Source organism: Nipponia nippon, unplaced genomic scaffold (assembly GCF_047370975.1).
Source record: "Nipponia nippon isolate SJK-2023a ecotype South Korea unplaced genomic scaffold, ASM4737097v1 scaffold_1, whole genome shotgun sequence".
Lineage (NCBI taxonomy): Eukaryota > Metazoa > Chordata > Aves > Pelecaniformes > Threskiornithidae > Nipponia > Nipponia nippon.
The window spans coordinates 48,041,631-48,068,924 of record NW_028262290.1 but is presented as its reverse complement, the minus strand read 5'-3'; the positions used below and the strand labels follow the sequence as shown (position 1 = coordinate 48,068,924).

General features: G+C 39.8%; 2 protein-coding genes across 14 annotated transcripts in view; one reads left to right on the top strand and one right to left on the bottom strand.

Moving 5' to 3' along the window:
- The window catches only part of B4GALT6 (beta-1,4-galactosyltransferase 6), a 38,062-nt gene extending 36,697 nt beyond the window's left edge, over positions 1 to 1,365 (bottom strand). Inside the window, exon 1 of one of the 3 annotated variants that reach the window (XM_087754405.1) lies at positions 603 to 1,365. In XM_087754405.1, the coding sequence (XP_087610531.1) occupies positions 603 to 717 (115 nt within the window). In that variant the 5' untranslated portion in view covers positions 718 to 1,365. The remainder of the gene's footprint in view (positions 1 to 602) is intronic. The other 2 variants (XM_087754384.1, XM_087754375.1) reach the window with 2 other exon arrangements.
- Positions 1,103 to 27,294, top strand: part of LOC148057367 (uncharacterized) — a 42,910-nt gene continuing 16,718 nt past the window's right edge. Inside the window, exons 1-4 of one of the 11 annotated variants that reach the window (XM_087754473.1) lie at positions 1,103 to 2,133; positions 2,252 to 2,357; positions 11,072 to 11,200; positions 13,229 to 15,705. In XM_087754473.1, the coding sequence (XP_087610599.1) occupies positions 1,103 to 2,047 (945 nt within the window). In that variant the 3' untranslated portion in view covers positions 2,048 to 2,133; positions 2,252 to 2,357; positions 11,072 to 11,200; positions 13,229 to 15,705. The other 10 variants (XM_087754490.1, XM_087754480.1, XM_087754499.1 and 7 more) reach the window with 10 other exon arrangements.

The following is a 27,294-nucleotide window of genomic DNA, read 5'->3' as shown; positions in this document are numbered from 1 at the left end:
ATTTATGTAGCTTTTCCTAAAGAAACTGTTTGTCTCCTCTCTGAAGTGGTTCTTTCAGAAGTGGAAGTTAACAAACTGTAAAACCTGTGAAGAGAGAGCCCCCTGACAGAAGTAAATGACAAATATTCAAACTGGTTCTTCATTTCTGTTCACACGTGCTTTATTATTAATGTAGTTACTAACGATTTAAAAGAGGAATGCATTCAAGTGACTCTAGCGGGCAGTTCTGCAGTTCTTTGCTGGTTTCTGCTATTAGTTTATAACGTGATAAAACGGCGAGCTGCTTTTTTGCCTCACTTTTCCGCCTGGGAAGCAAGAACAGCGTTCACCTACCCCGCCATGGCAGATGAATCTTCTAGAGTGTTTGAAATCAACAGAACAAAGATGCGTGATTAACACGCGTTACCGCCGCCGCGACGGCCCCCGTCAGCCGCCCCGACCCTCCCTCGGCAGGGGGGCTCGCCTTGCGACACCCCTCGCCCGCCGCCGCCCCTGCCCTCCCCGGGGCCCGGCCTGACAGGCCGGGGGCGTCGGGTCCGCACCGCCGAGGCCGCCCCCCGACGCCCACCCACCCCGCCCCGAGGGGGCGGCTCCCGACTCACCGATCCCGGGGGCCACATAGATGAAGTAGAGGCAGGAGGAGGACAAGGAGAAAAAGAAGATGAAGGCGAGCATGGAGCGATTGGAGACCCGCAGCACCTTCCGGAGCAGTGGCATCCTTCCCTCCGCGCCGGCGGCCGGCCGCTCCGCTCAATCCCGGCGAGCCGCGGCGGCGCTTCCCAGAGGGAGGCGGCCCGCTCCTCCCATGGATCGGGCAGGGAGAAGGTGACGAGGGGGCTCCGCTCGCCGCCCCCCACTCCCTCCCGCCGCCTCCCCGGGAGCGGGCGGGCCGGCGGGGGCCGGCAGGGGCAGCGCCGCGGCTCGAGGAGGGCGGGCGGCGGCGCTTTGTAGCCGGCCCGGCTGCCCCCTTCGCGGGCGGGCGGAGGGAGCCTGCCTTTCTTCGCGCTGAGCCCGCCGCCGCGGCTGGCAGGTGGCGGCCGGAGCGGGGAGGGGCCCCTAGCGCTGCCGCGGGGCTCGGGGAACGTTCCCGCCGCTGCTGGTCATGCCGCCGGGCGCCGCGGCCGCCCGCTCTCCCGCCTGCTGCCCCCTCACAAGCGGTGGCGGCGGCGGCAGCAGCATCCCCGCTGCCGGCGGGCAGTCACCTCCGCGCCCAGCCCAGCCCGGCCCGGCCCGGCCCCGCCGCTCACCGCGGGGAGCGCGCTGCAGGCAGGCAGGCAGGCAGGCGCGCGGCGCGGCCCGGCCCCGCCCCGCCGAGCCCCGGCTACTGCGGCGGTTGCTGCGTGCGCGAGCCCTGCCGCGGCAGCAGCGGACTGCAGAACTGCGGCGGGCGGGCGCGCGCCGCCCCGCGCTCCGGCGGAAGGGGCCGGGGGCGAAGGGGGAGGGAGGAGGGGGATTGCCGGCGGTGCTGCCGCTACACTGCGGCGGCGGCCCACCCTGCGCTGCGGGCCAATGGGAGGGCAGGGAGAAGCGAGCTCGCTCCTCCGATTGGCTGGTGCGTGGAGGAGCGTTTGCATCACTGGGGCGGGGGGCGGGCGGCCTGGGCCGGCGGGACCGGGGTCCGCCAGGGTCCCCGCCGCCGTCACGTGAGGGCGGGGCGGGAGGAGCCGTTGGGGAGCAGCGGGCGGTGAGGGGAGAGGGGGCTCCTCTCTCCAGGCGCTCCGCTTGTGCCCGGCCGTCAGGCGGGGGATGCCTTTTCCGCGCCACGCCACCTCGGCCTTTTGCGGGATACGGCGGGATACCCGGGCCTCTCGGTACTCGGCCTGCCGCGCCCGTGCCCGCTCTTCAGCGGTGGTGCTGTCCATCCCTTCTCTTCCCCTTCGCAGTCGGTCCCGCCGCGCTGCCAAGTCCAGCCACAGGCGTTATCTCTCACTTCAGCTGCTTTAGTGCAGAGCAGTTGGCAATGGGAGTCGGGGCTAGCAGACCCAACAGCTCTGCACAGGGCAGATTAGAAAAATTTCCTGAAGGTGTGGCTACACTTGCACTTTAAAATTTGCTGAGTTCATATGTGATAATCTACACACTCCATTAGCAGTTTTGCTCTCAAGCCCATTGCACGAAGAAGGTATTTTAAAGGTCAGTAATACAAGCTTCACGTCAGGTAGCTGTTCTTTCCCGCTTTAGCAACTAACTTTGGCTACCACAAGTTGCTAGGTGATACGGTCTAGTCAGTGATCTCTCCATTCCTCTGCAGAATGCTGTCACCGATGGGAAGATGTGTGCCAAGGGGTTGGCGGCTGGCCAGGACGTGCCTGAGTGCACCTGAGATGGCAGCAGGATCCGGTTGTGTAAGAGTCCAGGTCTGTATTAACGTGTGTTGAGTTTATTTAGACATAGGGTAAAAACAATGGAGATACAGAATTGCCCCCCCCTGCTTCCCCAAATTTTGTCTCAGTCACTACACTTGCACTATGGTTTTTATGCAATAGGCGTTATTGATAGCTTCATTTTGTTTTACAAAAGCTGACCACATGAGCTGACAGCTCATGGTCAAGTAGAGTTGTTTAAGCTGAGGGGATAACCTTATCACTTTCTTCACATCAGTCACAGGCAAACAGCTTCCAAACACTCTGCAGGCTTCCATATCGGTATTTTTGTATCATAAATGTAAAAAGCTGAAGTCACTTGACATGTAAAAGTCTGAGCTAGAAATACACAATTATTGGTTAATCAGTGAAGTAGTGATGCAAATAAGTGATAGTAATAACAAAACCCCATTTTTTCTTAAAAGACCTTTTACTTAAACAATCAAAAAGAGGTTCCTCTATCTTCCAGTCTTGCTAGATGTTGAACAGGAACATTTCTGTGTACATTTCATAGAATATGGTAAAGACAGGAACAATCTATAGCCACATCATGGAATTTCCTGATTGTCACTTTGATGCAGAGCGTAGACATAAGAATTTCCCAGTGAGGGTTTCCCTAGGAGAGAGAGACATTCTGCTGCTTCCGCTCTAAAACAGAGATTTGTCAGTAATATTTTGATGGATGTTATTGCAATGGGTATCAGATAGATGGATAGACTTGAGTGATGCATTTTGTCACAAAATTGTTTCTGAATTGCCAGGAGCGGCTATGTTAACTTGATGTATGTCATTTATTTTATTGAGCAGAGTGTAAAACTAGCTATAAAAATACAACATTGAACTACTATATACATATATGGCTTAAATTTGAAGCTTCAGCTGACTGTAATACAAAGGGTCCCTATGGACGTGAACTTGGGTTTATGAAGCAAAAATGTTCTGTATCTTTATGTCTTGTTACTGTCTCACATTAAAGTAAAATTTATTTTATATGTGATGCAGTGTTATTACTGCTTTATTTTTATGTATTAAAGCTATTGATTTACTGTATTAACTGTAGTAACTGAGTATTAATTGACACATACTTCTCCGGTATTCCACTTTCATTAGTGTTTTTGATATTGTTTTAGAAGATCTTTTTCTGTGCTGTAAACATAGAGAAGATCAATACAATGACAACCTGCAGAATCTTGTCGGAGACAAGGGTGAGATCATGAAATCTTAAGACCAGCCCTAACTTTTGTGTGGAGGAACATTAAGTGGTGCCGTACACATCACTTTCTTTGTGTAACTAAAAGCAAGTGCCATGTCTTCAGCTCTACAGTACTAATTTTGTTTTAATTGCTTAGACTGTTAGGTGCACTTTTGTAAGACTTTAAATGCTACTGTGATGAGCATGAGAAAACCTGCGGAATAATGTCTTAACTTAAATATATAGAGACATTTGTGGAAGAACATCAAAATGGAATTTCAGAAGATAGATGTGTCATGTTTAATTGAATCTCCACCAGCAGGATGCAGCAGGAGCAGCAGCATGACTCACACACAGTTGTGGGAGATGACTAGGCCCGGGTATCTGCTCTGAAAAGAATACTTGAAACATCTTGCATCTTCTTCGAATATTACTTTCTTCAGTAAAAAGATTACTGCATAATAAGTAGATCACTTCTGTGAATAAGTCACAATATTGCAATTTATTTATTATTGTAAGAAAAGGAAATTCCACTGAGTATACATTGCTCTCTGCTGTATTTCATCCTGCCATGGAATTTATGCAGAAAAGTTTTTAAACAATTGTAACTTACTCTGAAAGAAGATGATAGTTCAGAAAAACTCCCTTCTCGTTCCTATTTTCAATCTAACCATCCAAAATTGGATTTTCTATGGATCAGCAAACATGAAATTAAACAAGATCTCACCAGAGCAACAACTGCAAAACCATCACCATCTCCAAAGCTACAATAATCAACACATCTGTCAATAGTTCCAAAAGGTCATATATTTCATGAAGTCCAACAAGTGCTGCCATATGAAGTACGTGCATGAAACTAAACGAACATGCTTGCCATGTTGCATTGGCACAGTTGCGCATGACGATGTTCTGTTAATAAAATCAGGCAACTGATCTGTTGGAGAAAAGTAACAGTACTTTTTTGGATAGGGGAAGAGGGAGAGGTTTGATGATTTTTCATCTGGGTCACTTCTGGCATCCATTTGAAAGAGTGACACCCCAAACCATTGTGGCTTTATAATTGTGGACATAGGGTGCTGTGAAACAACGGCAGGAAGGAATGCCAGAAGACCTTGAGGGAAGCAAAAGTATCTTAAACTACTGTACTCACCCAGTGTGGAACCTGAGCCTGACGCAAGCATCACTGAAGCTGTGTCAAGAGGTTCCACTATCCAAGGAGGCAGAAGGTGGTATTCTGCATAAATTAGTTGTTGGAGTTGGGGGTTAAAACAATACACGTATGAATATGCTGTCCATATAACATCCAGTTTTACAGTCTGCAGTACTAATTTGAAATCTCACTTTTTGTTCTCCAGGTCATTTACTGCTGCATGTTTATGTTATTTCTTATTGCTCATACCCAGTCTTTGAATCAGGTGTAGTAAACTATTGTTTAACTAGCTGCTTTTTCTCTTCTGTGTAATGATCTATCTTGAGTCTGTCTTTCCTCCAATTAATACTCCTGTACACATTGCCAAGGTTTACCTGGCTGCCTCCATATTCTGTATTGTTCAGGCAGAAAGATTGCGTGATTCTGTCGCAACTTTTCTTGTCATTTATCTGTTTAAATCAGTTTTTTATCAACAATGAAGTACTGAAGTACTGCATAAATCTCGCAACTTTTGCATTGTCGTCTTTGTTTCTGCAAGTTTAATTATTAACAGCAACATCATTGTGTCTGCCTTACACCCTACCTTTAAATTCCAATACAGTCGTGTTTATTTGCTCTCTGGTTGCTGACTGTCACTTTGTCTTCACTTTCAGCTAAGCCAGCCCAGCTGCCTTATTTAGGCTGTAGTTAATAACCCATCAAGCAGAACAATTCTTGCACATTCTTTTTGCAAGAACTCTCTCCCACTCACAACACCTGTTTCCCAAACAAGCCTGGTGAACTGCAGCCAAGCCACAAACCTCCCTTGGTTCCAAGCAACCCCCTGAGCCACAGGCAAAAGTACATGATCAGCTTTCTCCTCACCACAGGGGATTCCGTGAAATCTTCCCCATGGCTTGGCTTCTTAAATCTTTTGCCATCGCTGCTTTAGTTTTCTTCCTTGCCTTTTCTGTTTTCCTAATTGGTAGTAATAAAAATCAATAAGTAAGTGTAACATGGTTTCATTATTAATCCTACATGTAGCAGTGACTTTGTTGATATTGTTCATGAGTACTTTTGGTTTTTCATTTACTTGGGTTTAGCAGCTTGATTTTTATTAATAACACTTTGTTATATAGGGCAGCAGCATTTTGGGATCCTGTACTATAATTGATATGTAATCCTTCGTGTAAGGTCAACAAGGAGTTAAAATGCCTTGAGTTAAAAAGCTCAGGCTAAGAAGCACGAGAACAGGCCTGACAATTCCAAGAAAATGCACAGTCTGTGTACGATTTTTAAAGATTAAGATTTTTAAAGATTAAGATAAAGATTAATTATGATTAAAGATTAAATCAAGTTGTGTCAGGGTGATCTAGACTGTAATTTAGCAAGGAAAGTTAGTGTCCTTCGATGTGGCACACAAACACATAAAACTCACACTAATAAATACTGAGAACTAGACTAATGTACTTCAGTTTTGGGTGATGTGACCTAACCTCATTACATCAGTTCTAATCCCATTATTAAATCAAATGTCAAATTGGAAGTATTTGGAGAATGTTTTGGATTCTTCTGGCATTACAACTTTGGACCTGAAACTTATTTTTAATAACTGCAGTTTCCGAGTTCTACATTCAAAAATAAGTTTGTAAGTGTGTTGTAGTTGCTACCATAGAAGAGTGTTATCCAACAAGAAGGGTTTTGAATCTATTTTCTTTCACAGGTGGAGTGAAAACAATGAAACATTAGGCAAGGCTTTGTATTCTTTGCTTCCAGCATTCCTCCCATATGTTTCCCAGGCTGTGATATTTTGCAAAATCGTACTCTCTTATCTTCAATTCGGTTAATAGGTAACAACTAGGTTCATATTTCACTCATATTTAACTTTTCTGGCTGTTACTGCTTTTTTTGGTTTGAAGTAGATCCAGTTGCCATTTCTTATAAAAAGCCTCAATTACTGCTTTAGGAAAGATTACCTCCATGGAAAGAAAGACAACTTTTTCTAACGGTAATCTTGAATCACAAGCAGTGTCCGTTCTGAAGCTAGCCCATGCAACATACAGAAGAGGGAGGAAAGCTGTTAGTTTTCATGAAGAGGCTCACCCTAGGATCTCATGTTGTTTTAACACTGCAGGTAACCCAAAGTAAAGTCATTTCTCTCAGCAACAGTTAAAACAAAAATCAGAAAAAAATGTTGGGGGGGGGGGTTGCTTTTGAAATTCTAATGTTAAACGTTAGAAAGCTACTTCCATTAAAATAATTTAGTAGCCATTATATATCCATCTACCAATAACTATAAAAGATGCAAAACTCCTCAGCCAAGTTGTAACACCCAGTTTTATAAAGTCAAGAGACAGGAATATATAATAAACTACTACATGCCATATTAATATTTTATGAAAGAAAATAGAGCATGTAGTTAGGGGGGGTTAAGTTTTAAACTCAACAAATGACGTTAAAATATTCCTATTTAAGAATTTGTCAAGAATTTTCTGCCAGCAGAAGGCCAGTTCATTGAAGCCAAAATATTGGAACATACCAGCTTAGGTGAAACTTTTCTTGGAAAATGCATCTGAAGTTCAGAATGCCATTTCAGAGGATTTCAATCCTTATAGCCCTAATTTCAGGTGAGTATCAAACAGACACTAGGCAACAATTTGGCAATTGCAGAATTTCAGGAGCAGGCGTCTGTCTGTCTTCATGTGCGTGCATCCATTCTACTACAGAACAATAACTTTTGCAGACCCTTGCCTTCTGCAGGGTTGGAATTTGGTGCCCTGTAACTGTTGTAATTTTTATACTTTGATGAAATCTATCATGATAAGGAAGTCTTAACTGTCATCTTTCCACTGACAGAGCACTTGTGTTCAATCAGTTTCTCAGAGTCAGTTCAGAGCAGTTAGTAGTTTTTATCACTAACAAACTTCTGTAGTACTGAAAGGGACAAATAAAGGGAGACAGAGTAAATAAAAGAATTAATTGTCACCTTTGGATTTACAGATGAGTCTTTACCAAAATCAGTAGGAGCAGGGGATTGACGTTTCAGAGTATCGTATGATCAAATACACCATTATCATAACATTACACATGTTATTACACAGCAAACTGTGGCTGAGTATGCGTCTTGCCTTTTCCCCCATAGCACAGATCAGAGCCACAGAACACATGTTCTTGTGCAGTCCTGTATTGATATTAGTTAAAGAGACCTGTGCAATTAGAGGGGATAATCCTTACACATAACTTTAGGCTCTCTCACTTAATCAACCGAGAGAAAGAAGCACCTCATCTACATTTTACAGACTCTACTGTTGGCATAAGGAACCTTAGTTAACTCGGCTCTGTGATTATTCTCCATGTTATCAGAGGTACATGAGATATCCAGAATCACAAATAATCAATCATTACTGTGGGAAAACACTCATTGTCTTAACCAGTGCTGTCATGTATCTTAAAAAAAGTGAATTTAATAAGGATTATCGTTTTAAGAGTAGACAATTTATAAATTTTTCTGTGTCATGGATGCAACTATTTGCTATGCCATAACGTTGTAAGCATCTTACGTGGAAAAGACAGTATCTTGCATTAGATCATATACAGATTCCTTTAAAATGGTGTGTGCATAGTTGCTTGAAATCTACATAGCAAGGATAATGTGCCAATAAAAGATATTTGTATTGCTGTAAAAGTGCAGTATGAAGAGAGACTGATAAAAGAGTAGGTTTACTATTTGGGTATCACGGGAGTTATTTCACTGTGATTTGTACAGGTGAAAAATAAATGCAAAAGGAGACATAATAACTACTAACTAACATCAAATACTATTTTTACAGAAATCAGAATGTAAATGGCCTGAACTACTGACATCAGAATTAGTCTGAAACCTCTATTTGCTGCATTTGGAGTCATAGCTGTTCCTTAAAACATTTCTGAACAAGGAGTGTGACTAAGAAATCCTAAGAGCAGACTGCAGGCTAAGCTTACACTCTTGGACTGCTTCCCTAACCTCACTTTTAAAGATGTCATTCAAGTCTTAAAAATCAGAGTACAAAACTAAATCATGCAGTTCAGCTGTTAATCGCTTCAGTGGTGAAATAAATTAATAGAAGATTTTGTGGAAGGCTTGAGGACTTTTGCTTTGCTTTGTTTTTCATGGCTAAAATCTTATCCTCAGAGATGCAATTCCTTTGCATATATAAAAAGAAACAATCTGGTCCTACTCTTTCTACTGCAATTAGGAAAAAAGCAATCAGAATTTGTTAAACAGACTTAAGAGACAGTAGAGTCTTACATCTTAGAAGACAGATGTTTTCTGATTAAGCTTTCTGTTGCGGTCTCATTTAGAAATCGCACAAGTCACAGATAACTTTAGCAAAGGTTACAGTTGGTGTAATTCCACTGCTTTGTTCAGTTCTCAATACCAGCTTTATTTAGTTTGTTAGATAGTGTTTAAATAGTCTGAACCTTCTTAAGAGCTGAAACAATGCTACTGTCCTCAGAAAAACTTTTTGGTGTACTGCAAACCTAAATAATAGTCTACAGTTTTCCTAAAGTGTCACCTTGCCACTGTTCTGATTATGGTATGCAAAAAGGGAGTGCTAAAATTAATAAATGTATTTTCATGAATACAATCTCATTTACGCAGAGGGTGATGTATTGACAGTTGTGTAGAGACAGTGATACTGACCGTCATTGTTGTTGGTTATACTTCCCACTACAAAATGTCTGTTTAGTTGCTTATAAGTTAAGTAACCGTTAATTTATTAAGGTAAAAAAATTGTATGTAAAGTGTCTTCCCTAGGTTGAACTTTTCCAAAACCTAGGAAAAAATTCTCTAGGTAGAAAAAACAGAAAGCAAAAATCCACCAAACTCTTCAGCTCTCTTGCTCTCCAGGAGAAAAACAGCAAGACCATTTGGTTATAATTTAAATGATCTATATTTTGAAAGAGAAATAGTGGCCTTTTACACCATCTGTTTGCTCAGCCATGGGCATGAACATCTTCTCAAATGTTGCCAAATAGTAAGCATTTGAAAAAATGCAGCTGATTTCTTAGAACAAGTGAAATTCTAAAGATTCTGCCCCACCGAGCATGTGCCAACCTCTCAGAGTTTCAAGAACTGACAATAAAAGTATGTTTGGCAAAAAGATTAAAGATTATAACAGTATTGCAGTTACTCCTTGGGGAAGCGAGACATTCAGGGAGGAAAGGATACTATATATATTATACCCGATACAACAAACACCCAGTCTTTGAAATTCTAGAAATAGTTACAAATTCCAATAAATGTTCCAGACACCATAAGAAGAATATGAAACTGGAAGGTTTTGTTTTTTTTTTTTTTTTAAATCATATTTAGCTCTAGATTTAAAATAGATTTTGAATCACAATTCTAGCTTACCTTTGCTAGAGGTAGCTAAAACTCCTTACTTCTGTGGGTACCTTTCCTTGCAGTACATTTCTAAGTATGTCTGACTGCTTATAGATTAGTGGTGATCCGCTGCGTCATGCCACAAGACCTCCTTTCCAGTGTCCAGGCCATCAGTCCCAAGAAATAAGGCTAAAAAAGGTTAAAATAGCCTTTGGCATAACCTACAGCAACCTGAGACTTGATCTAGGTCTGTACTACTATCTGAGGGTCTCCAAGGCTCACTACAGATTCTTTTCTGCTAGTGGTATGCTTCCTATCCCAAAAAAAACCAAATAACAAGTATCGTATACAACTCTGAGGCAGTCTTAGGATAGCCATCTGCTCCCATCATTTATTATTGGTATTGCAATGGTGCCTAAAAGTCCCAGTCACAGAAGAGAACCCTAGGATTGCCCTGCAGTCTGTATAAATGAAAAATGAAAATAAACCCTACATCAGGAATTTATGTCTGTCCTACCTTCAGCATCTGGTGCTTCCATGATAGGTATTTATACATAAACACATGTCTACAGCTCGCAAAGATATAAGTCTTTTCATCTGCTTCTCAAAGCTGGTAATTTACCTTGATCTGAAACACAATGACAAAAATGAAGTTCATGGAGCTCCATATGCGTAATAAGAACAACCAAAAGCTGCTGTGGAAATCGTCTACCAAAAACTGATTAGATGCTCTAATTGTGTACTGTTGCTCAGAGAGTTTTTCACAAGGGAAAACTTGGTAAGATGAATTTTTCTAACTTCCCATGGTAAAAGCAGTAAGAAATATTAAATTCTTATGAGCCGTGGTTATGAAATTATTTTTTTTGTGTTCTCAAATATAACCAACAACAGTCAGGTCTTAAATACATGTAAATTTATTTAGGAACAAAGATTTAAAAAAACCTAAAGCAAGAACAGCATCTTAGAGAAATTCTTGAATCTGAACATTTTCTGAGCAAGTGTCTACTTTATTCCCCAAGATCTTTTGGTAGAATGACATTGCAAGCATTAAATACAAACTGGGAAGAAGAGAAAATGAAAGGATACAAGGGAAAGAGGTTCTGCATTTCACAACATCTTTGGAGAGAATCAAACAGACCAAAGAATGGGTAAGAAATTATATTTAAATTGAGGATTAGTGACATGGTACCAAATGCAAATGCAATCAGATACAGGCAATCTGGAAAATATGTTTTGTGATAGGGACAGAAGGTCTTTTCATTCGTAATACCTTCCACATAGGAAGGTAAACATTTTCTCTGGCTTACTTATCATCTAGTTTCCATGGCTAACACACCTCTTTGTAGAGAATTCTGAGTTTTAGTGATGATAGAGAATAGGACTTGACAGCATAGGAAGGCAGAGATTACCTAATTAAGTTACCGTGTACTATTTTGCAAGATTAACATCCTTCTGTTCTGCATTTTTTCCTATTATACTTAGGATAACATGGGCATTTGATTTACTTTGGAGTTAGCACTTTCTTTCACTGTTCGTCATGGGGTTTTCTGCAGCTACCGTTTTCATATCACTGTGTGCCCTCCCCATAGTTTCTGGCTGATTGCCTAAATAAAAGGTTCCAATTCAATTCTCCCAAGGGAAAAAAAATGCAACTTAATTTCTGTGGAAAGCAAACAAAAGGTCACAGGAAAGACTATATATTGCAGAAACTATGCCCAGAGCAAACAACCAGTACTGACACAGTTACCCAACATCTGTGTGGTCTGTTAGTTCAAGTTTCTAGTTATTTCTTTTCCTTTTTTTTTTGGTCCTAGTTTTGTTACTTAGGTACTTTTCAGTGCACTTGCTGTGATATTTGTGCTTTCACTGATTGTTTTTTAATTGTCTTACTTTCTTCCATAATCTCTGTTTGTTTTCTTCATTTCCTGTTTCTTTTTCCTGTATTGTTGTTTCAGTAAATACAGAAGTTCACAAATGAATATGTGAACAGAAGAAGCATTTGAAAATAAGTAGTCCTGTAACACAAAATAAAATTAGTAATTTATAATATTTGTGGTTCAACGGAAAATACTTTCTAGCTTTAATTTCCTGAAAATCATATGTTCATTTTAGTTATTCCTGTATTCGGTGTGGCTTAGTTCAAAATCCTTAGCTGATGATTTTAGAGCTCCTTATGTTCAGCTAAGTCTAGAAAGAATTTAAATGACCCAAATGCTTTAAGAGGCGACACTAAACTATCAAATTTCCAGGGCTGTTCTCATTATCCTAGATGCATAGGGGATTTGCAGAAAGGTGGAGATGAAAATATCCAGAAAATATGCTATTGCAGTCCTGCAAGGAACTTTCTGATGTTTGTGTCCTCACCGGTTTTATTGACAGATCAGGAATTACGTAGGAAATGTATTAAATTTTTAAGTGTTGTATAAAACACTTCTCTTTTTCAAGGATGAATTATGGTTGCAGTTCTGATCATTGCACCTCCAAAAAGTATAATTTAAAAGGGTACAAGGAAAAGTGAAAAACGACAGGCAGAGCTGTGGGTGGCTTTCGTAAAAGGGAAACTAAATGGGTCAGGACATTTCAGTTTTGAATCAGACAGCTAGAACAAAGTAATCAGTGAATGATTATTCTTTTTTTTTTTTTTCCTCCAAACACAGAAACCGGGAATCCTCCAACTAAATGATCAGGCTGCAAGTTTAAAGCGTACAAAAAGAAGTATATTTTCATTCAATGCAAAATTAAATTTTAGAGCTCTCTGCCACAGGGACTTATAGGGGACAAATATTAATGCGGTTTGAGAAAAATTAGTCAAACTCAAGGGAGATATATTGAATAATTACTGATGGACTCAATGGTTCTGTCTGAATTTCTGTTTCAGTAACCCCCAACCTGCTGACCACAGAAGCTGAGGAGTTTCTGTGTCATGGAGAAGCAAATGTATCCAGCCTCTTGCTTGACACAGTCCTTCTGTCTGGGACAGCACAGTCAGTTAGATGAATCCCAACCATTATGGACATTTAAACATTTTTTTGCAGTATAAACAATCACAGCAGGTTAAACAAGCAAATAAAAACTCTGTTAATGGAACACAGTAAAATAACATTCTAGCTCTGAACTGAAATTTGTGAATTACTTACTGCTTTTGGCATAATAGAGAGGTTCTTTCACACATACAGGAGCCACATTATGAAGCTGTTGGACCACACAGATCTGGAATATGGAAAGCCAAAGTTTCAGTGGACGTTATCAGACAATCTGCCTCCACAGCAGAACAGTAAGGATGAAGTCTTACATTTTGAAGCAGGGCTAAATAACTTGCAAATTTATTACCCAGCATTATTTATGAAGTTGGAATCCATGAGCCATGCTGTGACTTCTATGATTAGATCAGTTCCATGTTCATTTTTAAATACTTGTATTTGAAAGGATCAGCAACTAAGAATCTGTATTACCCAAAGCTATAATTATTGTAGCTTTACCAAATAAATTGGACATTAAAGATTACAGTTCAGGTCGAACCACTGTGTTCAGCACACACACGAAACAATACAAAAGGTAATAACTTCAAACAATGAGGTTGCTTGTAAAAGAACAGCTTAAAAAGAGGAGCTATGTCTAAGGCTCAGACTTAAAAGCCACACGGCTGATTTTGTAACTGGCTGGACATTAGGAGGGCTTACAGTAACTGAATATATATGCACTCTTAGCCCCAGCAAATGCAAAACACTAAGTAGGATTGCATAGGAAGTCTAAGCCAAGGCATATGATTGCTTTTGCCTGGTCCTGCTCTGTGTTCTGTGCAGCTGAGAAAAAACAGGAAGGTCAGAGCATTTTATTGTTCAGAAATCATTTTGGGTGCCAAACCTCAAATTCATGATCTCCCCCTTACTCTTGGGTCACCTTTGTGTCTAGAGACTGCTCCTTCTTCCAAGTCTATTGGTATACGTGAGTATGCATGTTGAAGTCAGGATGATGCAGAGGAGAAAAGAAGGTGGCATCTCCTTTTCCTAAAGAATGGCGATCAGAAGAATCATAGAATCATAGAATCATAGAATGGCTTGGGCTGGAAGGGACCTTAAAGATCATCTAACTCCAGCCCCCCTACCATGGGCAGGGACACCACCCACTAGACCAGGTTGCTCAGAGACCCATCCAACCTGGCCTTGAACACTGCCAGGGATGGGGCGTCCGCAACCTCTCTGGGCAACCTGTTCCAGTGCCTCACCACCCTCTGAGTAAAGAATTTTTTCCTAACATCTAATCTAAATTTCCCCTCTTTCAGTTTCAAACCGTTCCGCCTTGTCCTATCGCTGTCTGCCCTTATAAAGTATCTCTCCCCCTCTTTTATATAAGCCCCCTTTAAGTATTGAAAGGCTGCAATAAGGTCTCCCCAGAGCCTTCTCTTCTCCAGGCTGAACAACCCCAATTCCCTCAGCCTGTCTTCATAGCAGAGGTGCTCCAGCCCTCTGATCATCTTAGTGGCCCTCCTCTGGATCCCTTCTAAAAGGTCCACATCTTTCTTAAGTTGAGGACCCCAGAGCCAGATGCAGTACTCCAGGCGGGATCTCACAAGGGCAGAGTAGAGGGGCAGAATCACCTCCCTCGACCTGCTGGCCACGCCTCTTCTGATGCAGCCCAGGATATGGTTGGCTTTCTGGGCTGCTAGTGCACATTGCTGGCTCATATCCAGCTTTTTGTCCGAGTTCCTGTCACAGAAGAGTTTGTCCCTATCCACTTCCAATTCTCTCCTTTTGTCTCCTGTGAAAAAAGGATGTTTAAGCCTGCCTCATCCTTTCACTTATGGCAGTTTGACCATCCTCTGGCTCTTCTTTCCTCTAGGCTTGGAGGTCTGCCCCATCACCTTGCTGAAGGCCACACACAGAAATAGGATGCAAGTCTCCATAGCATCTAGGCATCCATTCTGTTCCACCCTTACTTAGCTAAGCTGCTGAGGTTAATATCATCCTTTGGCTTCAGCTGAGGAAGTACAATAACTTTTCACACATAATCATGGTTGGTTTTTACTTTCGTAAAATAACATAGGAACTTCCCGTACCTGAATACAGAAATGCTAGCTACACAATATAGATTAACAGCTTTTAAATGCCTACTCTGTATTTCAGGAGGATCTACTGACTTGCTTGATAGGATGTTTTTGTTTGTGCTTAGGATCTATGGTCAGAATAGTGTACTGTAAGGTGGTATGCCATACCAGCATCACAAAAAAACTGATCATCTCTCACCACAGACAAGAGCGAGACACTGGCATATTAGCACCTTCCTCCCCTTTACCCCTTCTTTCCCCTTCCTGCTTGTTCATTAGTCATGACCATGCTTCCAAACCTTTATTCAGGTATCTATTGCTATAAAAACTGCTATGTGCTGCTATATATATCTATAAAAACAGCCCTACACTACACTAATGGGCAAATGAAAAGTGGAGATGTTTGTCACTGAAATAAAGCGACAATAAAGGCTGTTTTGTCACTTTTGGAACTGTCAGCTCTCGAGTTTCACTTGTAATACATTCAGATTTTCTTATCAGGGTACAAACTGAGCATGTCAGCCTTGCTGGAAATTCAAGTCTCACTTATTCTGTTCCAGCTGGCCTGTCCAGGCACGAGAAGGACAGGTAGCTTCAGACATTTCGATGGTAAGAACTAGCAAGGGAGCAGATTTTCTCTTGCATGTGCTTTGCTTTTCTAATTTGTTTTTTTCCTGGAAACAATCTCTGTTGCTGCAACACCAGTTAGGTGACAGTGAGTGTTCATTTAGTCCATTGCCCTTATAATGGACAGACTTTAGGTCTCAGATAATGGTTGAAATGTCTGTAACAATTGCATTCTCTCAGATTAGTTTTTTTTGTTCTCTGATAAAATTATGTCCCAGTCATTAAAAAGGCACATGTGAGGGAGGAAGAAACAAAAACATTGATGTCCAATTTTTTTTTTTTTTCTTTTTAAATCCTACTACCCAATCAACTTGTTCCTGCCAGGAATGCAGTCTTACCTGTGGCAGTGAACTCAGCGAGGTTTGCACTTCTAAAGAGCTGTTCCAGAATTCTTATCCATAAAAAAATGCAGAACTAATAAGAGCTTAAGGATTTCCCTTTAATGATTTCACTACCATCCCCTTTTATTTTATTACAATTATGTTATTTTATTACAATAAATTCCAACCATAACTCAACAGTGCTTTTTTTTCCTGGAAGAAAATGAAATCTGGACTTGTGTTCATCATAAGCAAGCGTGAAGTGCTGTGAAAGTGCACATCAAACTCTGAGTTACAACTGTCACATCTTCATAACCCAACAAAGCTTTAAATCTATTCTTCAGGTGCTAATTGTAGGGTAATTAGTTAATTAGTTAAGCCTTCATTGGCTCCTTTTGCAGGCCACTAGCTTCTGACCTGCAAAATGGACATCATGGCATTGCTGTAATGTATATGGAGATCTTCAGATGGAAAGGCATGGTATTAACTTATATTTCTAAATGTTTTATTGGATGATGTTTTGCTGTCATTTCCTAAATTATATAGTAAGTGTTGAATTATTTTCTGCAAACATTGCATTTTGGGTCATTTCCTAGACATATGGCATTAGCTTTTCTGATAGGAAACCAGAAATCAGACTCAAGACTCTCTCAGCTGCTGTGAAGTGTCACAGTTCCAGAAAGCCAAAAATCAATCAGCCTATTCAGCAGATTATGGAAGACAAACAGAAATCCACTCTTTAGCAAGGGTCAATATTTGCTGTTGCTACAGTTTATAAAACAATAAAATGTCATAGTGTCTGAATAGAAGGGAATAGCCTTTAAAAATAAGAAGGGTGAAGGAGCAAAATTGAGCATCTTTATTACAGAATGCTTCCCAATGAGAAAGAAAAAGACCTGTGATAGACACAGTACACATATTAGAAAGAAAAAAGGAAAAAAAAGGTACTGTATGGCAAAAGGAGGGTGGATTCTTAAATAGAATCATTGTGCATATACTGCTGTAGTTTCCAGCAGAGATAAATAGAGCATTTTTCTGCAAAGCATCAGGATAAATATGATATCCATCTTTCAATCTATGAGAATAGACTGGGTTCTTATATTAAAATATTACCTGAATAGTACATAATCAGCAAAAATGTAGAAGAAAAGCCCTTGGTTACTGGAGAGCTGAAAAGAGAGCTGAAGGAGAGAAAAGCACCCCATTTCTCCAGGATGCCAAAAGCTAGATACTATTTAGTGGTGAATAATCAATGTGAAACCAGCAGCCTGACTCCATTACCTTACGCCATGTAGGTCAACAGGAAAGACAGAGAGACAGAAACAAGTATTTAAATTAAAGATTATTTACAGTCCGCTTGCATAAATGCAAATCATGCCTATGTTATTTGCGTCTTCCATGAACACGGCAATGAAGTTTCACATTTCTGGCTTTGGAATTCTGAAATACTTTAAATATCTAACTTAGAATGAGATAAATAGCCTTCAGGAAATGTTCAGGTTTTTTTTCTCTCTCTGTCTTTCTACTTACTGTAAAGCCTGCACAACTTGTTTAAACATTAGCAATTTAATCCCATCTTCAGAGTTTAGGATTTTTACATCTGTCATTTTCAGACTTTTCTAATAGATGGCCAGGGAACATCAGAGTCTTCGGAAAGACTGAGGCAAGGATTAAAGAAAAATAAAATCGGCCAAAATGAATTGTATGTGTAATAGATGAGAATGGCTGTATGCTGACTGAAGTTCATTTTAGGGACAGTCCTATCAACAGAATGAGGACTGTCTTTGACAGCATCTTCTTCTGATCCCATCATCTCCATCGATTGCTTTCAGCTGGCCTTTCTCACCTGCCTACTGCGTACCGCAGTACCATTTCTAAAAGTGTGTTTTATTTGCCACGTATATTTTGTTGCATTTCAATTTCATGTTAGAGAGATCCTGTGAAAGAACATTGAATTCACAGTCACAGGTCACACTTCATAACCTCAAGACACTTTTTAATAGACTACATGGTGACTAAAGCAAAAGACACTCTAAAAGCACTTTATGGGAGTTACTTGCAGCAAGAACCCGTTGTTAATGACCCAACACAAAATGCCATCTAGATTTCACATACTAATGATCTCTTGTAACCTAGGTAACTCATTTTCATTACATTTGCAAGAACAGAAATGCCAGCTCTTTAAAATGAACCAGAAAGGTGTGTTCTTAGTAATAAGCCAGCCTGAAAATTAACTATAAACTCCAATAACAGACAACTGACCTGAAAATTTGGGGCATCTACTTTAGTTGTACGTCAAATATCCTTCTATTGTCTGTTCTTATTATACTCATTTTTTCCATGAAAACAAAATTCCCTGAATGAACATTATTAACAGATAATGGATACATCATCATGAAAAATTGCAGGATTAAAAAAAAAAATTAAGACCTCTGCCTGATTTTTTCTTTAAAAATCTTGAGATATATGGTTTGGAAGATTAGAGTCCTTTGAAATATTCTAATATATTAAGACAGTAGGAGAGAAGGCCATTTGAATTGAATTACAAAGGAATGATGTAGGTTGCCTTGTAAACTGACCAAAAAATTATCTCTAATCCACATTTATTAGAATCATGTCGCTAATCCTAACTCTTTATCTTTATGATCTTTATGAGAGTTTTGGAACACTTAGTTTATTTGTCATTTAGATATCATTGCATTAAAATATGCTTATACATCCGCCCACATGTATATTTGTTTTTAGTAAAGATTAAGTAGCTGGAGATACTGTGTACTCTGAGAAGTAAGCAAGTGGTTAAATTCACTAGGTTAGCTCCAAATCTACAAGTCTGTTTTTTTCTACTTCATAGTGTTAAGGAGGTAAAAGACAGATTTCTCAGGCTTATCATATTTATCACATTATTATCAAACAGAAATTGAAATTTCATTGCAGTAGTCATTTTCATAAGCAAGGCAGTAAATAGAATTTGCATTGAAGAATTTTTTGTTTAATGGAAAGGACCTTATTGCTGCCTTCAAATGTAAAAAGAAAGTTAATTAAATTTCAAATATTCTAGACTTCCCTTTTCCCTTAAAAAATATAAAATACTGTACTGTGTTTTCCCATGTCTGTCTTTTGATTTTTAAAAACTTCTTTCTGCACCATTCAGAGGGAGGAAAATCTCCCAGATTTTTTTTCAGCAGTCATGTCTTGAAGAAAACACAATTGTCAACAGCTGAAAACCAGACAAAGGAATATTATTCCTACTTTATAGGTAGAAAAATCAGAGCAGAACTACAAAGTACATGCAAATATTCCAAAAACAGACCAACCATAAGTTCATTCTTCTTTTTTTAAGTTTTAAAAAAGTGCTATCTACCGACAAAGTCAATTGTTCTCAATGCTCACGTACAACCCCTTTTTTCAAATAAATGGTTTGTGCTTTTTTTTTCCTCCCCAAATAAATTGGAGGAAATTCCCAAAATACAGATAATTTTGTTATCTGTTAATTTATTTCTGGATTTGATTATTCATGTTGTGTCTGAGTTATTTAAATGTAAAATCAGTAGCATTACAAATGAATCCCCTACTTTTCACATATTTGTTATATTTCTCTGAAAGATGAGACCATTTTATCCGGAAAAGTTGCTGTGTGCTTGGGTTTGACAAGGATGAGTTTATTTCAGCTGCAAAGAGGACACAGGTAATCTGTTAATTTAGGAGTGGATAAACTGTGAAAACCATGGCCAAATGTGAAAAGCATGGTGAAAAGCTCTGGACACGTTCATTGGCAGGTGAATTCCAGGAAAATATTTAAAGTGTGGCATTGGGACTAGAGATGGAGCAAAGCACTGGTTCAAGCAGCTGCAGCATTTTTTGTGGACTTTTGCTGTTAAATGAAGTTCATGAAAGGTAGTTAGGGCGCAATGCTTAACCTAAGCCCCAGCACTTCTGGAAAGTATAACCAAATAGGTATAATAGAGAAGACTGCAAATTGGCACATAAACTTTGATGGCCAAGTTAATGAACAGCACAAACACTGGTTATTATATGAAAGTGGAAGATGCAATTAATGTTCCAGTGGCACAGAACAATTCTAGTAATTAAGAAAATCCTTCTGTGATTTGAAGACGTAGTGCCAAATGTACTAATATCTTTCTTGTCTAGAATGTTAATTTGGGGTGTTGCTTGTGCGTTGTCCGTAACTTGGCTACTGGCACTGAAAAGCTTCTAATTTAGGCTACCTGGGTTCCCCAGTTTTACAGTTTTGAGTGTTGCTTGTTCTGAAAGTGGAGAGTTTGTGCGGAGCCAACTGTCCTCCAAAACAATCCGGTACACTCCTTCAGGTTCAGGCACCTCAATATTGCCCCAAACAAGAGGGTGGGTAAATTTCTGAATAGTTCAGAAGATCACAGAGGTCGTAAACCTGTTTCTCACTCAGTTAAACCAATTATCCAGATTAACTCTGTAGTGAAATTATAACACTAGCATTCCTAGCATTTCCCAAATATGAAAGGGGTCAGATAACTTTTCTCTAACGAACCGTGAGAATTCTGAGAAGACCAGCAATACCATCCCTCAATCATGTGTGTTTAATTTGGTTACCCTTTCTGTAAATCCAGGCAGAACAAAAAATCATTCTGCCTGCTAAGAAGATTAAACATTACTTATAAAGGACCTTGTCAGCTAGGACTTCAAAACATTTTTACAAAGTTATTGCACATAATAAAAGATGCCGCATTGGTTACACAATTGGGATATTAGGAAAATTAGGTTCTGTTTAATAAGCTTGCTTAGGCATATTTTCAAAACTGCTGAAATAGGCATAAAATTAGTTACTGTAAAAAGGTATATTCCTACTCTTTTCTCATTTCCAAGTGTAAATCAGCAAGAGAAACTACAGAGAAGTAATAAAAACTCCCCCCAGGTGAAGTGGATATATTTAACCTCTGCAGCAAAGTCCCTTTCAGCTGACTTTGGAAAGGGAACCAGGTTCCGTTACCCTGCTTGTGCAACACTGCGCCTCGCTTCCGTTTGTAGCCAGTGAGCAATCAGGCCACAGAGCCAACGAAGTGGAAGTATTGCTATATGAAGCAGCATATGCTCATGTATTATGAAGAAGAAAATCAATTCATGTGAAAGACTAATCAACTGTAGCCTTGAAATAAAACAGGAAATAATTAAAATTTTTTGTCTCACCAAGGGTATATCACATATTTTAAGACAGTCACACAGTGTAAGCTCTTAATTATATATGCACATCTGTTTATAGGGAACTTAAAACTTCAGTGTCTCCTGAGCATACGATTCCTATGAACAGTCAGTCAGCTCATTCCAGAGGAACATATATCCTATAGGAATCAACACACAGTAGTAGTGCACAGGACAAAAGATGAAATTCAGCTACAAATATCCGACTGGAACATGAGCCATTCCTCATTTCTTTTCTTTTAGAGGATAGCAGTGGTTCACTGCGGAGAAAATTTTTTATAAAAATCAATTCCAGCTAAAGAAGCTTTCTGATTTTCTGTATTTCTCTGCATCTTTCTAGGTTTATACGACTTCTCTTAGCATCTCAACACCGCTCCAGCAATTAAATCAGCACAGGGCACTTCTTTTAGTGCAGGCAAGAGAGACAAGCAAGAAAGAACCACTTTCTAGAAAAGGTGTTTTCTTTGCAAATGCCCCTTTTCTCCATTCAGCTACTTTTTTGTTCTCATCAGCCTCGTCCTTTTCAACTTCTTATATTTTTTGTTGAGGAGGAAGAGGGTGGCTGGGTCTATTTTTAGAAGCACTGATTCACGGTCTTTTATGCTTCCCTATTCCCATCAGGCTGAGGTGACTGCTGGTTATTAGTGGAGTGCAATATCTGGCATACACCACAACAATACAATTACAGCATCACCTGAAATTACCTTAGGAATTTGCCAATACAAAAAGACCCACACATTTAATTAGAATGCTGTGGTTTCTTTTTAATGAGTTAGATTTATAATTCAGAGTTTATTTTAAATAACTATTTAGTATGTTCTTTCCTTCCAGGTTCAGGGATATTATAATTTATGTCTGAAGGGGCTCCCTTAATCACTTGCATGAAGAAGGAGATCATATCAGTTAGCTTTGTCAATAACCTCAACCAGTGTGAAACTAGCAGAAGGAGAGACAGAAAGAGGCACTGAAGCAGAAGTTATTTCTTAGTCTGCAGTATTCATTAATATTTTGATTCATTTTTGTTCTCAGCCAGTCAAGTAGAATACATTTTATTTTTATATAGCTCCTTACTGCACAAATCTCTCTCTCTGAATTTCACTTACACCTAATTTATAACCTTTGGGCCAGGCTCTTCTTTCACATCCATCTTGTGCTGGGAAGCTCCATTAGTTTCTGTGGAATTACTCCCAATTTCAAATGAAAGAAGAATGCATCTTCCCTTCATTCCCTCTCCATTAGAGCAGAGAGTGAGCGGCAGCTATGCTCCTGCTTATGCTCTGCAGGGAAACATCTTCTAATTCTGTGTAATGTAGTGAGGTAGATATGAGATACCAGTAATAGTGTTACTCAGTTTAAATAGGAATTGCAGAACTATTAAAAACAGACAGCTGTGCAAGGCGTTGCTTGTTTTAGTAATTGTACATTCCTCTTTGCCAGAGAAAGCAGAAACATCACATTCAGAACAGTTCATCCCATCTCAGCAGAGGGATCTAGCTTTATCTCTGTTACATCCATAGTACACAGATGAATCAATACTTCTCAGCTGAAGTTTTCTCATTCAGTCCCTGTCACCAGTCAAAGGCAGTACAAGAGCTAATTCCATTATCAGATTTAAGCGAAGCTCACCAGCTCCCATGATTGTCTTCAAGTGGTTGGCTCACTGATCTTGATTACATCTAAATGCTGCAATCTTACACAAGGATTGCTCTTTGTCATTATATTGGAATAAAACACGTTCACTTCCCAGTCACTTTGGACCCCACTATTTTTCAATAAAACCAATATCTGACTTAAAAATCAGTATTCATGAAGAACAGTATTCATGGAGAGTGACGTGTTCTCCATCTGTATTTCAGTTAAGAAATGCCACAGCATTATACCTGGGCCGACTGAAGGAGAAAAAAGAGGACAGAAGTTAAACTTCCTCTTACACATTTGTTGTGCACCCAGGTATAAATACACTGAGAAACCCTGAATTACAGTCACAGAAAAACCTGTCCAAAACTGCACTTGGGCATGGCTCAAGAGCTGAAAACAAGAGGAAGCTAGGGAAACAACTCAATGTAGGGTCCAATTAGAGTATACCTATAGTTAATTGACAAATCTGCATATGCTGGCTGAACTTAATAAAGACAGATGTTTTCTAAGAAGATTCAATTATGGTGTTTTTACTTGACATGGGAACTAGAAAGTCACATATTAATTGCTTCAAACTGTTTGAGATGCTGAACATCCTGTACAGCTTAGCATGTGATGCTTACGACAGGATTTGCTATTGCTAACTTCTGTGAAAGTTTTTAAATGGCTCCCACCTGAGTTAAGAAAATGGGAAGTCATGATTTAAGACAGCTGCAGCTAGGCAGCTTGCCTGCCTGTCAAGCAGAATAGCTTTGCAGTACTGCGGTAGCATAGAACTGATCTTGTTCTCCTTTTAAAAAGGTGAAAAATATGTAAATTTCTTTAATATATATGATAAGCCCAGGATATTAGCAATCTTTTACTTTAGTGTAATGTTCTTGCAATAAGCATTTTCCATGGTCAGTGAATAAAAATTGTTCAGGCAATTAATTTCTTTTCAGCTTTTAAAAAAAAAAAATCTAGCAATGCAAGAAGATCAAAATACACGATAAAACAATGCTTGAACTGAACTGCCAGAAAGTTTTCGGATAAGATATTAGATTTACTCCACATTCTGGATAAAAGAAATAAATACTCACTATGAACTATCTGGAGGTAACTCAGACAAACCTGCTCACTCATTTGCTCTTTGTGGCAGTCAGAACCCCTAATTTTAGCTTTATACACCCACACAGAGTCTATCTGATTTCAACGGGGCACTGCAGAGAGCGGAACCCCCCCCCGTTATGCCAGCACTAGACTGTCAACTTAGTATTTATCAACATGAACGAACCTTCTGGATATATTCTGTTCTCTGCATATCTCAGTAACTCAGTGATTTGTGTCTGTCTCAGGAAAGCAAACAAACAAATGAACATAAAAACAAGACTGGTAAATTTAGAATAATTAAGGAAAATAGTCTGCGAGACTCTCTCCTCTAATATGAGTTACATTTCCGCATGTGCTAGTAACTAGTATCAGAATGTTTTTTTTAAACATGTATTAATTACATCATTCTTTCCTAAAGGAAGTATCATGACTTTAATAGAGTCAGTTCTCTCTGGCTGCCGAAGACTTGTCAGGCTTCGCAAACTTAAAGAGAGATTCACTGGTCTGTCTATATTCTTACGTTTTTCCACCCCCAAGTCTGCACCTTACTGCTTTGCACTGCAGGACGGTGCAGGGTTGCAGCCTGTCTGCTGCTTTCATGTAGCAAGATGCAGCAGACTGGTGATCTCCCTGAGCAATCGTGCCTTTTAGAGGAGAGAGGTCATTGCTCTGTAGTAAGTGGGGGATATATGCAGCCAATGTATTGTAGGAAAGCTTTGCACTCAAGGGGGCCTTGGCACACTCCCTAGTGTAAGCTACGTCACAGGTGTTCCCTCATCTCATTTTGATGACCTCATCACATGAATCAGATTGGGTAAAAAAACATGGTTTACCAACATGAGCCAGTATGATGAGGCTTACATCTTGGGAGACAAATATGTCAAGAAATCTGGAAGTATCAAGTGGCTTGGAAGTAAGGTTTGCATGTTTATGAGAGCTTCTTCATATGCTTTTGTCAGAAAAGGGTTAGATAAGGAACCAGAAAACCTCATGGAATTTTTCCAGAAACAGTAACAACATAGGACATTTTTTGTCACTGCAGTTACCATATATGGTGATTGGCCAGAGAATAATTCCTCAAAAGACATTATACTGATTGTGTGTGTATATATATATATATATATACATGATTATATATACATATTTCCAAATTCAACTTTTATTTAAAACATTTCATGCTGCAAAATGGAGTGTGATACAATGTCGGGTTGGTTATCAGTGCAATGCTGAGCACTGCGGTGAGCTGAAGGGCCAGCCTATCCAGCAGTTAGGTCGGTAAATGAGCAAAATGGCATCCTCAGTTTCAACTTGGTGTCATTTTGCCTCTGTGCTTTCATAGTTTTACTCTACATCATTTCTTTGTGTTTTACTCTCCAAATGAAACCCCTACAGAAGCCGGACAGTGTATGTAACTACCCAGCTGAACACGTTTTAGAATTTGTGTAGACAAATTGGGCTTTTGTAGAAAAAAACGTTTGGTAATCAATGTGTAGTAAGCATTAAAAAGAGCTTTAAGAAAACTCTTAATTCGCTGTCAGTATCTGTATCATGAGGTTTTAATATGCTGTGGGAAAGAGTTTCCACATCTGCTTCAATGAAGTTCAGCTATCGGTCTGCAGAACAGAAACATCCCAGGATGTTTTTACGAAAATGTAAGGGTTTTTCTGTCCTCATCTGTAACACAGAACACTATTTTTCCCCTGAAAGCCTGTCAGATCAGACCCATACTATCTGACACTGACATTTTCTGACCTTTTCTGTGACTGGTTCTCTTGTAAGCAATACCCACACAGAGTGAATCAAACCAAACATTAAAATACAGACAATCCCAATATATTCCTTCCAGGCTTCCAGTTCGTATCTCATTTTCTCTGTTCCTGCCTATTCATTTGTAAATTCTTTGTCTCCCTTACATTGCAGTGTTCATTGCTGTCATTTAGGAAATTAATAAGGGTGAAAAAAAGTTTTGTGTGCACTGACTGTGCAGAATGCCTTCTATCTGAAGCCCATATTGGCTCTCCGACCTTGCTGTATGCAAGTGTATCATGATATTGAATATATTTATCCTCAATATCCCTGCATTTTATAACTCCTGCCCTGCGGATGGGGATCTGAGGTACAGAACAAGTAAGGGTTAGATCCGCCAAATATCAAATTGTTCTAGCAGCCATATCAGGGTGTAAACCTTCATTTAGAGCCTCCACTCACATGTTGGCTAACCCTAGAAGCACATAAAGTCCCTAGATAACTAAGTTTGCACCATGAAGGTCACTAGATACTTAACTGAATTTTCCTGAGGATGCCCCAAATCATCCAAGCTGTTCCAGTGCCAAGTAGCTAAGATCTTGAAACAAAATGGGATTCAGAAACTGAATGCTTCTCCAAGGATTTTATACAGCTGGGTTTCACAAAGTGTTCCTAGATAGATCTAACCAGAAAGTGCTGAGCAGACAAGACAGTGATGGTAGTCTTGATCACTGAGCCACCCCAAACCTCAGGAGTGCAGATAAAAGTGCCACTGTAATGATTGGTAATATCTCCACATGTTAAATGAATAACAGGAGATTAGGTGAGATTTGTCATAGGACAAGAGTAATGATGCATTATCAAAAGGCTTATCAAAATCTAGATGCCACAGAGATTACCAATTTCAGGGCAAAGTACTAAATCTAAAACTTTTATACGCCAGCAGATCACTTAAGTTTCAGTCTTGGCACCTGTGAAATAATCTGGTGTAGCTGTATACTCGAGTGTTTCAAAGTTTGAGGGATAGTATAACATTGCCTGAAATTATGAGAAACTGTCTGGGGAATACAAAACCAATCCTCACAGTCTTGTAACTTCAGCATATTTTCCTATTCCTTACAAATTTATGCCTAAGACGCTTTCACTATGGCACAAGTACTGCATGCATAGGTATCAGAAAATGCTGCCTCCCTCACATATTCTTTTCCCTATACTTTAATAAGCACTAAAATACTTAACAGTGATCTTTAGAGTATCATAACTGACATTTGTACCTCACCACTATTGTTTCAGTTCTCTACAGATTCAGGAAGATGTACATGGAATGATTACATGTTCGTTGTATTCTCACTGTTTGCTTTTAAACACTGCAGTTAGAGAGTCAGCTTTTCTTTTGAAATGAAGCTGAATGTCAGAAGAATAATCTTTGGCTCTGTGCAGGTGTCCTGTCCTATAAAGGAAGCATTCTGCTTATTTAGGACCACTAGTCTGGTGTGTGTTCAGAGGAAGAAATGTGATTGGAAAAAATCTTTGATGTAATGAATGTACTTGCAGTTTTCAGTGAGAAAAGCACAGTTCGATCTTT